Below are 15205 nucleotides of genomic sequence, written 5' to 3'. Positions count from 1 at the left end.
GAAGTTCTGCCAGCTACTGTTAAACACCTTGACCATTTGCATTGGTTAATGCTTCTACTACAGTCAATTTGCTCTGAAAAGGTTTTTGTTTCCACAGCTACTAGAAATGTTAGACAATTCTACATTTTGAAAATTTTACTATTATCAGAAAAAGAGAAATTGTCTGGCTTCTCAAACTCAATGAACATTTAGTAGAATTTTCCCAACTTTTCTTCTATATTGAAGTTTTTTTGTTTTACATTTTTATTATATTTATATTTTATAATGTCTAATATTAAATTACATATTAAATGGCCAAAAACTTAGGATCAAACTTCATTGGTGGTTCTGAAAAAATTTGATTAAATTCCCCAGCATAACATTTTACTTTCTAAGTGGTTAAAAGCAAGCTAAAAAATGCTACCATTGTGTGTGTGTGTGTGTGTGTGTGTGTGTGTGTTTGCATGTGTGGACTCAAAATGACTTTTTAAATTAATTAAACAAGTATAAAAATAAAACGACATACATTTTAAAACTGTAAGATCATTCAGGTTTATAGGAAAAAAGAGTTTCTTACTGTAGCCTCATTGATCAAGCCAACTCTTTTGTATTATCACAACTGTGAGGAAAGTCTGGGTGAAAAAAAAAATAGAAAAACTCAGAGCCTTATTTGACATAAATAATTCCATTGTATAGTTTGTATGACATTATATCGGAGAGCAAGTATTCTAAATAGTTTATTAATGTTCCTAAACTTGAAAAAGGAGATGTAAAACCTTGATCTTACAGGAGGATGTATTTTATTACCAATAGCAAGTTTTATTTAAAATATGATTACTACCCTGGCCGGTTTGGCTCAGCGGTTAGAGCGTTGGCCCGTGGTCCAGAGAGACCCAGGTTCGGTTTCTGCTAAGGGCATGTACCTCAGTTGCAATTTGTCCCTGGCCCCAGTTGGGGTTGTGTGAGTGGCAACCAGTCAATGTGTCTCTCTCACACTGATGTTTCTCTCTCTCTCTTCCTCCCTTTCTCCCTCTTGCTGTATCTGAAGATGAATGCAAAATGTCCTCGGGTGAGGATAAAAATAAATAAATAAAATAAAACATGGTTACTGGTTGCATAGCCTATTTCAAGCTTTACTTCCAACTCTTTTTCTAATTTTTAAAATTATAACTACAAGAGAAAAGTCTAGTATCAGATTGTAGCTTACTTTGTACATTTAAATTTTTGTATTTAATATTAGAAAAAATTATACAGGAGACCCATGTGTTAGAATTAGGACTTTCATTTGCATTTATTCAATTATGTTATCTAAAGCCATGAGTAAATTGATCTTTATTATTTATTGATATGTACCATGAATTAAAAATTAAAGAAGTGTACCATTAGAAATTGATAGCTATGATGTACTCAGCTTGTTGGAGTATATATAGTATATAGTACACACACACACACACACACACACACATATACACACATGTATTTTAATAAATTGTTTGATGGGTGATTTACAAGGAATGTTGACTACTATAAATTCAATTGCTATTATGAGATGTGCCCAACCCATCAGTATTTATAATGCAGGACAATGACATTGAAGTGGCTTGCGTTCTTCAGTTTATAGCCACCACTGTGTTGGTGACAGCTGTGTGTATTTGTGAGAGAAGCAGAGTGCTAAATCAAATGATTAGCACAAGACAGGAAGAAGCTAACTCTAGAAAAATTGCTGTTCAGTGTCAGCAAAGAGCATCCCTCAAGTAAACTTTGCTCTCTGCACCCTCCTCCATCCCTTCACTCTCTCCCTGAAATCCCAAGTCTTTGGAAATGCATGTTTCAGAAATTCAGATCTGCTTGAGTCTGTGACCATGAGCATCAAGTTGCATTTCTATCTTTATAGATACTGTCTAAGAGAATGGCATCTAGACTTTCATTTGTGAAAATATAAAAATAAAAAACCGCATTCATTTTGTATGATACTGTTTTTATATTTTCCCTTTGATGCAGAAATAAGAAATGGAAACTTGAAAGCCATTCTAGGGCTGTTTTTCAGTCTGTCCCGCTACAAGCAGCAGCAACACCATCAGCAGCAGTATTACCAGTCCTTGGTGGAACTGCAGCAACGGGTCTCTCACGCCGCTCCTCAGGCCGAAGCGAGTCAGGCCAAAACCCAGCAAGATATGCAGTCCAGGTAAGGAGGGGAAGCCGGAGATGTGTTGAAAATCAGTGTGTAGCTATGACTCGTTTGGAATGAATTGTTGTTTGTGCTTTTGAAAACTACATGTATGTGGTTCAATCAGTGTGATTGGATTATTTGACGAATGTCAGAGAAGGTAGAACCACTTTTCTTTTGGTGGGGTGAGCAACATGTATTCCTTTTTAGGTGAAGTGTTTGTGTTTGTATCCTAAAGATGATCATGGTTTGTATAGAAGCTCGTGAAATGTCTTTCTTGTTCAGAAATATGGCAGTTACTTCCTTCTGCAAACTGCCGTATTATTTGGACTGTGCTGTTGAAACCTGGTCTCTAGTTGTGTAGGTTATCTTTTGTTGATGCTTTGGATCGATTGAGTCATTAAATCTGTCAAAAAGTTCAAGTCTGAAAAGCATAGGAGTTTGAGTGTTTGGAAACATACTGTTTTTGATGTGAGATTGTGTGTGTGAGCATGTGTGGGTGGGCGGGTGTGTATTTATGTATGCATGTGTATGTGTTTGTCTGATGTGAGTCTTTTGGTGCGTGTAGACACAGCCGGGGTGGGGTGCTAACAGGTCATGGCAGCTTCCTTCCCTCTTGCAGTACTGCTTTTCCCCTCTAATTTGGGTTTATATTAGTCAGGGTTCAACCAGAGAAGCATAACCAGTAAGAGCTACATATTAAGAAATGTATTGTGAACAACTATTTTACACTTTCGTGAGGACTGGCCAGGCAAGTCCGAAATCCTAAAAGCAGCCCAGCAGGAAGCACAGGCTGAGACTCTCAGCATGAACGGAAACTGCTGTACACAGGTGGACTTTCTTCTCAAGGAATCCTCAGTCCTGCTTTTTGAGGCCTTTCAAGGGATGGATGAAACCCACCCAGATTATCTAGGATAATCTCCCTTTTCTTAAAGTCAACTGCTGTGGACTGGAACCTCATCCACAAAACACTTTCACAGCAACGTCTGGGTTAACGTTTGATTGACTAAGTGGGGCTGAATAAACCTAGCCCAGTTGACACATCAAAACATGATCACATAAAGGAATGAAGTTAACAAGGTTTGTGCATACTGTTCCCTTGTTCCTGATCATTGATCAGGATATCACATAGTTCGCTCTATTGGATAAATAGCTACGATGACTTTTCTTATGGAGGGAGAATGTACAATATGAAAATACTCTTCATTGTCTTCTAACTTTTCCACCTGAGAAATCAAGCTTGAAGCCTAATAATACTTGAGTTTGTTTTTGGTAATTAACCTTGACTCAGAAGTTAAAGTGAAACTCCAATATGTATTCAAAAACCACCCCTACTTATTGTCAAATAACTCAACAATTCAGAAATCCCTTTCTCTTTCATCTGTCGACTAGCTCTTACTTATATCAACGAGTATGTCTTTCTCTATGTAGCCATGTAAACTCTATTCCCTTTGGCAGATTTTGCTAATTAGTTAATGATTAAGTCAATAAAAAATCATAATTTCACGGAAAAATATGGAGGTTCTACAAAATCCATGGAGTGATAAGGGATGTTTCTCATCATTCAGTAATGCAGGTGTACCTGTGTTTGGATTCATATTGGCTCTTGTGATGTCATGTGAAATTGTGCAGGCATCAAAGTGGAAAAAAAAAAAATGTCTCTACAGTGTAGGTTCTTTGGATTTCTTAAGAATATAGAGGGAGAAAAAAAGGAAATATACTTTTAAAATGTATTATTATTAATTGGGGGGGGGTGGTTGGTAGAAAGAGATCTAGATTTTGAAAAATGCCAGAAAAAATATTTCCTAGAGTTTGGTTTTAAGCTATTCGAGTTGACAAGAAGCAAGAATAGGAGCTGAAAAAAATATAGGAAGTAAAGTGGTATTATACAAAGCATGTTGACTCTGGATGTGATATGGAATATCATTTGTCATTGATATTCTGTTTCCCTCATTCTATTTCTGTATCTGCCATGTATAATTTTGTGCTCAGAATTTCTCAGTGGCTACGGCAGTTTGGGAGAGATGGTTGTTTTTTCCTTCATTCTTGCTGGATATACATGGTTGTTATGAAACTGTATTATATTTTAAAATATAAAGCTGTGTATAATAGGCTTGGTAATTTTACACCATTTTGGAGAACGCTGTCTTACTTATTTCATTGCAAGCTTACGAGAAATATGCTTCTCAGTAGTGTCCTTTAAGACTAAAATAGACTCTTAAATAATTTACTTTTGTCAATATAGTATAGCTGTTAGGTTCCTTTTGCTTTCTGGCTGTCACTCATTAATTCGCTGCTGTCTGTGTGGCTACCTCCATGCAATACTGCTCCTTCACCAATGTGTGATTCCAGTTCTGTAGGATAAGGAGGCAGATGACAAAGTCTGTTAGCATTTTGGTACTGAACACAGGAAATAGGTGATATAGTGAAGCACTTGGGCTATGAAAGGTCACTGATAGTTTAAAGCCATTTGTGTCTATAACTTTTTCTCTGTTTTATTTTGCTAGACAAGCCAAATACGATAACTGATCTAGAATTCAGAAATGATGTATCTAATTTGCAGCTGATAGAGCATAGTCTGCCTTTCTAAAAAACTTTATTAGACTGGTGAAAATATAGCAATGCTTTAACTAATCCAACATGAAAGTATTGTCTTTAAGATGTCCAGATGACTAATTCATATGTTAATAAATCATATTAATATAAAAATGTACCCTTACCAATAAAATGTAATCTTACAAGGGGAATATACTGTTGAAATCCACATGCTTCTGAATTAACCCTAAAATGGCCTTGTCTGTGGGATTTCAGTTGATGACATGTGAAGGCAATCTTGTTCCTTGATCACCTATCTCTTATCATTTGACTCAAATTATCTGCTGTAGTATCTGTGTTAAATAAAGGGGGAACTCAAACTTAAAATTTCTTAAGTTCTTACATGGGGAAATATTGGGTTATATTTAGTTGATAAAGACTTGATTAATCATCTCACCAATTCACAACAATTTGAATATATTGAACATAAAACTTGGCTGTACAAGTGTTAAGATGATAGTATATGTAGAAGATAATTTTTATTTGTTAAAAAATAAAGGGAGGTGTGATTTTCCTTAAAATGTGAGCCTTCTAGTTTAATTTTGATCCAGATTACTAAATGATTTTCCATCCTCTTGTTAAATAGTTTGAATCAAGTGAGTAAATACTTTGTATGTTCATAGAATTCAAACATGTAAATAAGAAAATAATGGGACATGAAAGCGGAGGTAGGTAAGAAATCACATTGATAGACGACAGAAGTGTTAAAAGCAGTGATGAGGGTAAGTTTCTAAACTACAGTGAGAGCTATTTTAGGAATAGGGGAGACTGTGATCTCACAGATGATCATTTGCTCTTCTGTTTTTTATTTTGTAGGAGAAACTAAAAAATGTGTCCACTTGCAATTTAGATGCACTTGTTCCTACAGAATCCACAAGTCAAGTTGCAGGTCTTTGGGAACATGCTCTTTGAGTGACTCGTGTGTTCCCTTTGCAGCCCCTTCCCCCGGCTCCCGCGACCCTGCCGCACACGCTCTTGGAGCCCGCTCCCCAGAGAGGACGTTGGCCTTTCTCTTTTCCAGGAGGCCGCACGTCCTTCTGGGAGATTCACTCTGAAACTGGGACGGCTTTTCAGCCTGGGGTTATAAATCTTGTAAAGCATAATAGGAAGTTTAATTCAAGATGACAGGAAGGCACTGGTAATTTAAGCCCTCATGAACCTGGCTTCTATTAGTTGCTTAACTCAGCTCTATGTTGTGGCCTATAGTGTACTCTTCAAAAAAGTCAGTGAATCAATCACACTTTAAACAAAACAAAACCAGAAGGACATTCATGAATCTGTTTTTTCAAAGGTGGGATATTTTTATGCCGAAAGAGAAATAATTGAAGGGAAAGACATTATATTGTAATTGAGCAATTTAGGAAACTAAGAGGGTATGATGATAAAAGAACGTACACACACACTTCACTTAGGTTCTATGTTTTCAGTCCCTATTTCAAAAGCTTGGCCACGACTCATACTTCCGTGGTTAGAAATGAAGCAGCATCTATACAGTTTTGGTTATTTTAGAGTCAGCAAACACGGGTTTGAATTCTGCCAGTCCATTTCCGGTGGCGTGACATCAAGCATGTGATTTTAGCCTGCTCAAATACCAGAGTTCTTACCACACATGTTGAAATGATGATAACTTCCTCATACGGATATTGAGACAAGCACATGAAATGATCTGTGTATAAAGTGCCTTGTCAGCCTAATATTTAGCATATAAAAGACACACAAATAACTATTTTTATATTCCCCCCTACCTTTAGATCCCAGCACGTGCATTCAATAAAATACATTGACCCACTTAGAACCTTTGTCCACCTCAACACCGTTCCCTCCTTTCTCACTTTTCTCTGATCAGTTCTGTCCATTTTACCTCTAACTTTAATCAAATATATAAAAGTAATCCAAAGTAATAATATCCATATGATTAAAAATAGCCTCATGAGCAGACCTTTCCAAGCTCAGTCTAGCTATAAAGACGAGGAGCCTTCTTTAATCACTTAGGTATTTCCTTTACTAGTTAATACCATATAGCTAAATTAAAATACATCTATTAATTTTTATTTATTAATTTAGTCTTTGTCTTTTTTTTTTTAATCCTCACCAGAGGACATTTTTGCATTTATCTTCAGATAGAGTGGGAGGGAGAGAGGGCGGGAGAGAGAGAGAGAGAGAGAAACATTGATGTGAGAGACACACATCGACTGGTTGCCACCCTCACGACCCCAACTGGGGCCAGGGACCAACTGCAACCAAGGTGCATGCCCCTAACGGAAACTGAACCCTGGACTCTCTAGACCGCAGGCCGACGCTCTAACTGCTGTGCCAAACTGGCCAGGGCTGGTCATTGTCTTTTGATTCACTGTACCAGCTTTCCCATTCCTTTACTGTAGTTCACAAATGTTTCGTTAGCACTTGGTTTGTTCCAGACACTCTTCTAGGCAATGGAGCTATAGCAGAGGACAGAATGCACTAAAGAATCTTGGTCTCTTGAAGCTTACATCCTGGTGATGGTCGGCCAATAACAAACTGCTGCGTAGAGATTGCAGTGGGAAGGTGCAAGCAGCCATGGAGTCGTGGAGCAAACCTGGACAGACTACCGTGGTGTAAGTGCAGAGAGGAGGGTTAATTCCAAGGTATTGGGAGCAGTGTAGAATTAGCTCACAGATCTGCAGTGGGATTGGTAAACAGGAAGGAGACTATCATGTTGTCAGTAGTAACTATTAGAAAGAGGTTGTTTTCATTTACTGAAATGGAAGAGAATGTGGAAGATCAGGTTTGGTAGGGAGAAGGTCATATATTCACTTGTGACATGTCAGTTTTGAAATGTCTACTAAGTGTGTCTAAGTGGAGATATCGAGGAGACAATTGGAATTATAAGAGTGAAGTTTAAGGGACAGGTGTAGGCTATAGACAAAAATTCTGGGAATGTTAGCATAGAAATTATAAAACGTTATGAAATCCGACATGATAAAGTCACTGAAATCTGCGTGTAGATGAAAAGAAGAGGACTGAAGACTGGGGTCTGGAGCCCTCCAGCATGTATAGATCAGGCAGAGAGCGAGACCTGGTGGAAGAAACTGCAAAGAGCCAGGCCCTACTGTAGGAAGAAAACCAGAACTTGTTTTCCTGCAAAGCAAGTGAAGGAAGTGTTCAGAGAAGGGAGAGATCAACAGTGATAATTCCTAGTAGCCCCTACTGTTCCAGTCACCATTCTGAGTCCCTTATTCACATATTCATTCTTTCAGTCCTCACAACAGCTCTACGACACAATAATATTCAATCCTAGTTTTCAGATAAGGAAATGGAAAATGGAAAGCTCAATTAAATTGCACAAGTAACTGATTCATCAATTAAATCCAGACAATCTGACCGCAGACTTTATGTCCCTAACCTAGCTACCTCCGTGATCCCAGCTGCATTAAATGTTGCACATAAGTAAGATGAGAGCTGAGAACTAACCCGTGAGTAGGTTCTGCAGACTTTGATGAGAGCTATTCTACTGGAGTAGTCACTCTGATAGCTTGACTGCGATCTGTTCAATATGAATCCGGCGGGAGGAATCGGAGATCGTAAATGCTGACAGTACTTTCGAGGAGTGCTACCAACATAGTTAAATTTCGCTCTTTTTGTTCTTTTAATAGTGAGGTTTATAACTTGATATCATGAAATAGCACCTTCGATTTTTTTCTCAGTCCACTGTAGAGCATGTTTTGGCATTGTGTTTTGTAAAACAGGATGTTAGCACTTCTGTTTAGTTCTCTCCCGCCCAGTAACAATTTCTGACCTCAGTCATCTGCGCTTTAATTATTTTATTAAGTTTCATAAAATTGATATTCTTTTTTGTACACATCTGATTTTTCTCCAAGTATAGATTGATTCCAAAAGTTTGAAAACCAGTGGAATGTTTACACAATGGCAATTATAAATGTGTTCTGCAGAATCAAGACATAAACTCTGATTCTTTACTGTTGGAGGCCTTCCATGAATGTCTGTTGAAAGTTGAAATGTCATCAAATTGGAAGCATAAGCTAGATAATTTTAAGAATGGGCCAGGCTCATTTAAAGACGCTATAGAGGGATCATTGCAGGTACACTGAGAGACCCCTCTATGCCAGCATCACTTTTTCTGGGATTACTCTATTTTTATAGTTAAAGTTGCATCTTGTTTGTTCGGATGGTTGATTAATTGGTTTGTTTATATCTGGCCATAACTGGTCATGGATAGTGATTGACATGGACATTTGATTAATCTCCCTTTTATTCAGAGTTCTGTCATTTTATCTGCAATTTGCTTGTCCATTTTCCCTCCTTACTCTTCTAAATTCAATCCTCCATCCACGTGTATATTAGGGTGAGGCTTCCCTTACAACGTGTTTTCCATTAACATTATTCCATTTATTTTCAGTTCTCCAAAATCTCTTGAAGCCTCTTGTTCATTTATGTCCCCTGTCCCTATCCTTGATATTGTGAACTTAAACCTTTATTATGCCTTTATCAATATGTTAGTTATATCACATCAGGGAGGAGGCAATAATACCTGAGTTTGAGTCTCAAAAGTCATGGTCAGAATCATTTTTAGTTCTGATAACTTTATATTTTTCTTGAACAAAATAAGAATGAATTGAACATAGCTTCTCCAGGTGGAAAATGAAAACATCAAATTATATTCTCTTTCCAAGGGAAATGTGAGAATATAACTTATATTTTCCGGTATTAGACTGAACCCTAATTTAGAGAATCTAAGACTTATGCTTTTTGACATAGATATCTAGATAAAAACAATAGTGAGTCAGTTTTTATAATTTGGCTTTATAACTACCAAATCTTTTTTTAAATGTGAGTTGTGTATCATCATAGAGCTGTGATTCAGAATAACTGATTTGTGTTTTATTTGTTTAACATTTTACCACAGGACATTTGGATATCTCATCTATACCTTTTATGAACATTGTCTCCCAAGCATGAGAAATTATTTGGTTCTATTTTATTGTTAGTATTATGGGGCACTCTCTTCTCAAATAGAGCACTGGTAATATAGGCTTGATTATTATACCTGCAATTTTATACTGTATGAAATCTGAACTCATTGCATGTTAATATTTCCCACTCAAGATTGTACTTCAAAATTTAAACTTATAAACTTATTATGGAAAATGCAACCATCACAGAAACCATAATAATGATGTCAGTATGATTACTGAATTATTTTCCTATAGTCAGATCTACAGGGAAAACCAAATTATATTGAGGTGAGTACAGAATTGGATTTAAGGGACTTATACATTTCTGCAACTCAGTCTTGCCGGTGAGACTTGACCCACTGGCCAAGGGTCCTTCTCTGTTATAGAGCACACTGTCAACATTTGCCTCTCTACATCCTGTTTTCTGTGCTTCCATTTCTCACCACCCCACTGCCCCCCACCCCCCGAGTGACCTCTTCGTCTCATAACATATGACAAAATCAGCCTTCTCTCTCTGCAAGACTGTGGAGCAGACTTTGGACTAAAGCTCACCATCAGATGTTTTGAGACCTCTCAGCCACCCCTTCATAAGATGAGACTGTACTATGATTCCATTCACTTTGCAGTAAATTGAGTGTAGCCCAATTATAAGGACTCTATGGAATTTACTTTCTAATTGGTATTAAACACTTTAAAAACATCCATTTATATACTTATTTTATAAGTCTGATAATTTAGAAGTATGGGAATGTTTATGAACTAAGGAATAGTTTAACGTATTTTCTGCTTACTGTAATGTTTTTTAAGTCTTCAGAAGTATTAATCCATATTTTTCACTAATCAGGGTAGAGTTGGCTGAAGTTTGTTTAAACTTACAGCTTAACAAAATAGCTCTGTCTACTGGTATTCAGGGTCCATTTTTTTAAGGCGGTTGCATTAAAGTTAACTTTTGTAATGGAGCACTTAGCACATAACGATACTGTTTTACTCCATATTGAAAATTGTAAATGAAAAAAAATTAATGGAACGGCTAATGTTTTGAGTAACATGTAAGTAAAAGCTCTGTGGAAAATCTAATTTATGGTAACATTGTGAAAGAAATATGACCCTGGTTTCCTGAGTTCTCCTTTATCTTGAAATTATACATTCCTAAAAGAGCATGAGGCTTTGATGAGGGAATATCTTACACAGGCATCTCCCTCGTTAGTTATTGTTTTAAAGTCCCACAAAAGTAGACCATGCAGGTGGCCTTATTAACTGTCAGTTGAAACTGAAGTTAAGACAGAGGTTATAACACACTTACATACCATAATTCACTAATGGGATAAGTCATCACTATAACCTGTGTCACATACAATGGGGATGATATTTCAGCCACCCAGCTACTAAAGAGAAACACGTGAATGAAAGCTAAGTTTCTGACTCCTGTGTGGATTAGGCAAGAATTGTTTTTAGTGATGTCTCAGCAAAACTTAAATCTAGGGAGAAAGCATGTTGATCCCACTCTCTGATGTGAGAGTATAGTTGTTGCAAAATGTCTTAAATATTTTTGAAGGAACATAGATGGTTTTGAGGTACAAATGTATTTCTGTAGAAGTACCTGAACACCTCCCTCTCTCGTAGAGCTTTTAGCTTGTCAGTTACCATTTCGTAACATTGCACAAGGATCCTACAGAGAGAAAATATTCACACTAAGAGAAGAATGTGGTTAAAAAAATTCTTCACATCTTATTTCTGAATATATGGTTTTGTTTGTACACTTATCAATCATAGGATATATGAGGACATATATTTCGATCAATCTTAGTCTTAACATTTTAGTAAATGTACTTCACTGTCTTCAAAGTTTATTTTGCCTAAATATCCTCAGTTTACAACTTTATTCTGATGTATTTAATTATAGTATGTCTTGGGTAAGTTATTCCTAATTTCCTTTCAAGCTATATTCAGTGAATTTCAAAGAAAATAATTTCTACTTCTTAAACATACCATCTTGTAAAAGAAAAGTACCATTAGGAGATAAAAATGTTCACTAAAACCCATGCCCAAGAAATTTCTTACTTCATATTCTGTGATTTCTTTGTATTCCTCCTTAGTGCCTTGAGTATAGTGCTATTAAAAGAACAAATGTGATGTTATGGTTAAGCACACCTTTTTCTCCTTCTTTGGGAATCAAGAGTACTAAATATTTGACTATATAAGGTTTCTGTATAGGGATTTCCATTCATGAGGTGTTTGTGAGACTTCAAGACTGAAGGTAGGTAGTCAAGGGAGGGATAAGGGTGATTCTAAAATAAGTTTCTATAAAATTACTTAATACAAGTGGAGACATAAAAAAATTGCCCATATGTTCTATTTTGCTCTGATAAACATAATTTATTCAATTAGATTTGTAGTAAGTACACACATTTTAAGAATGAGTGTTTTGTACCTGATTTTTATTGTTCATCGACCAATCACTATGCGGTTGGGCATAGTTAATGAATACCATTATGGAAATGAAATGAAATGTTTTAATGACAGATGTTGTTCCTAGTGATTCTTTATATATTACGTTAGAGCCCAGTGTTTTCTTTTGGTGATTTGAAAGTTCAAATGTTACCTTTCCACAAATAATGATTCAGCCCCCACTACATGCCAAGAATCATGCTAACTGCGTGGCTGAGAAAGCGTGATGCTTTACCTTTCAAGTCGCCCACACTCTGTTAGAAGACCTATTTAACCAGATAGTTCAGCAGGATGCTAACTAGTCTAACAGTACAGTTACCCAACGACCACAGTTAGAGGAAAGAGCCCATACGAAGGCACTGATGAAAGAAATGCCATCTAATCAGCCAAGGAAAAAGTGTAAGTAGAAGTATGTCAGGGTTAAAACACCCCAAATACAGTGGCACAAACCAGTAACCATTTTATTAGACATACGGAGGGAACTGCTGGGAAGCCAAACATCTGTAGCTGGAGAATCCACTTCTGAGGTAACTTTATTTCACGTGTCTGGCAGCTTAGCCGGAATAGTGGCTACACAGGGACTCTCCAGCACAGCAATCTAAGGGACATTATACTTCTCACAAGGTGACCTATTGGTTGAAGGAGTGACAAGCCCACCCAGATTCAAGGGGAGGGAGTGAGACAAAGATCTTACCTCTTAATGAAAGGAGTGTCAAAGAATGTATTATATCTCAGTGTTTAAATTGCCACAGGGTATGATGAGAGATAAGACCAAAGAAGCAGGCAGAGGTCAATTTCTGGAAACTCTGGATGCTATGTCTATGAGCTGAGACATTTCTTGAATGTAATTGCCTTGCATTTTTGTCTTTTTATTTTTATTTTTTATAACTGAGTAACATAAGCTTGGTGACAGGGTAGAGGAAAGATGTTCTTGGAGGAGAGCAGTGGGAGGGACGGACAGCTGTAGTGGCAGGAGAGTGAAGGGTTTGCTGTTAATAGGCATGAGGGTCTGACTGCAAAAATGCATGTGGGAACTGTTTGGAGATAAGGGTGAAAGGAAATCATCACGTTTCTCTTTGTGTTGCCTCATTGAATAGTGATGTATTTCAATAAAGAATGAAATAATCATGTAGGAGTAGGAGCAGAGGGAGAGAAGGAGGTGGAGAGAAAAGTTCAGCTTTGGCTTTCATGAATCTGATATTTTCGAGGGACCATTTCTAGTGTGTGGCTGGCTCTGGGAGCCCAGGGGAACAGTGCGGGCCAGAGAGAAAGACCTGGGGACATTAGCTTAACCATGTTTTATGGATTGAAACAGTAGAAATGGAAGAAATTACTCAAGAAAATTGTATATAGCTAGGGGCAAAAAGGAGGGCTCAGAACAAAAATCGGGCGATTGCATTTGTGGGTAAAGTGAGTGAACAACAGAATGTTCCTTTTGTCTGTTTTGCAATTTATTCAGAGTTATGGTGGCTGATTTGCTACCTCCTTAAAGGCAAATTGGTTTTTGTTGAAGAATGCCTCATTTTCTGAGACATTTATTCTTGTCTTTCAAATCTAGAGTATAACTCTAACATGAAACTCTGGTTGAAATATTAAAGTTAAATACCATATCTTCTTTTTATTTTATCCTCACCCGAGGACATTTTTTCTATTTTTTGTTCAGATAAAGTGGGAGGGAGAGAGAGGAAGAGAGAGAAACATCGACATGAAAAGGACATATCGAGTGGCTGCCACCCGCATGACCCAACCAGGGCAGGGGAAAAACTGCAACCAAGGTACATGCCCTTAGCGAGAACCGAACCTGGATCTCTCTGGACCGCAGGCCAACGCTCTAACCCCTGAGCCAAACCGGCCAGGGCTACCATATCGTCTAAGCATATCAAAACTATAGTTTTATATAATCACACAAACCAAAATAAAACATTGATTAAATTCTGTATTTGAGACACTTTTTGAATTCTGTGCAGTGCTTAGAATGATAGAGGTTCCGGAAGTCCCACCCTGTGTGTGTTGCTTTGGGAATGATGGTTCTTGAATATCCTTTTGGGATAATGTCTAGTGATTCTTTATAGGATTGGGATCTTTAGGGATGATATTGTTGAGTTCAGGAAAGAAGAATAAGTGGTATCCGGGAAGGTTTCAGAGAGGATAATACTTAATCATATTCACTTTCAAGAAATCATGGTCCCAAAGCAAAAATAAACCTGAAGGCTGAGAACAGGAGTTAAAAGCTCAACTGCTCAACTACTGTACTGAGAAGTCCATGCTCTGGAGTAAGAATGACCTCAAAAACGATAGATAAGAACCAAAGGATGTGGTGTTGGTAAGACCATCAAGCTTAGGAAGGCCGGGTAATTGTAGGCATTTAAATATATAGGAAGGCATGTTGTACTAAATTCACCTGAATATTTCTAGAGCCTTCTGTGGGGCCTTAGTGTGTTCAGGGGCTCTCAAACAACATCTGAATCCCACAGAATATTTTTTACTCATATAACATTTATTTGTACAAGACACCCATCTAAGTGATTTGCAATTTAATCCTCATACAAACCTTGAGGTGGGTAAAACTATTATCCTCATTAACCAATGAGTTAGTAAAGAGTTATACTTCTCAGAGCAAATAACCAACCCCTGCACGTTTAAACCTAATTTTTCCAAATTAAATCTTTCTAGCATAGTGCCAATACAGGTAGGCAGTCAACAAATCTTTTCAATGATTCATTAATTGCTTGATTGCATCAATGAATATATGCTTATTAGCATAAAGGAACACAAAACTAAATAACATTTCTCAATATCCGTGTCTGTCTGTAAAAATATTAGGGGTGTGAAGTCAATTATTTATTTATTTATTTATTCAAAATCTAAAAGTATTTCCGTACTTGATAAGAGAACAATTGTAATAAAATCATAAAGTGATCTTTACTTTATCTGTAGGGTGAAAGTGGACCTGGTCACCTGTGAAGAGTCACCTTCCTAGTATTCCTTTTACTTCATTCACAGTTTGACTAGTGACATAACTTAGAAGTGGAGATTTGATTTTTTCTCTTTATACACTATACCA

The 15205-nt window shown here is 37.0% G+C and overlaps 1 protein-coding gene across 3 annotated transcripts in view; it reads left to right on the top strand.

Annotated features, from left to right (window-relative positions):
* Positions 1-15205, top strand: part of NAV3 (neuron navigator 3) — a 332922-nt gene that overhangs the window by 114491 nt on the left and 203226 nt on the right. For all 3 annotated transcript variants that reach the window (XM_036251933.1, XM_036251934.1, XM_036251932.1), the window contains exon 5: positions 1981-2164. In XM_036251933.1, coding sequence (XP_036107826.1) covers positions 1981-2164 — 184 coding nt within the window. The remainder of the gene's footprint in view (positions 1-1980; positions 2165-15205) is intronic.

Source organism: Molossus molossus, unplaced genomic scaffold, assembly GCF_014108415.1.
Source record: "Molossus molossus isolate mMolMol1 unplaced genomic scaffold, mMolMol1.p scaffold_m16_p_10, whole genome shotgun sequence".
Taxonomy (NCBI): Eukaryota; Metazoa; Chordata; class Mammalia; order Chiroptera; family Molossidae; genus Molossus; species Molossus molossus.
Note: the sequence above shows the minus strand (reverse complement) of the source record. Positions and strands in the feature narration are given on the sequence as shown.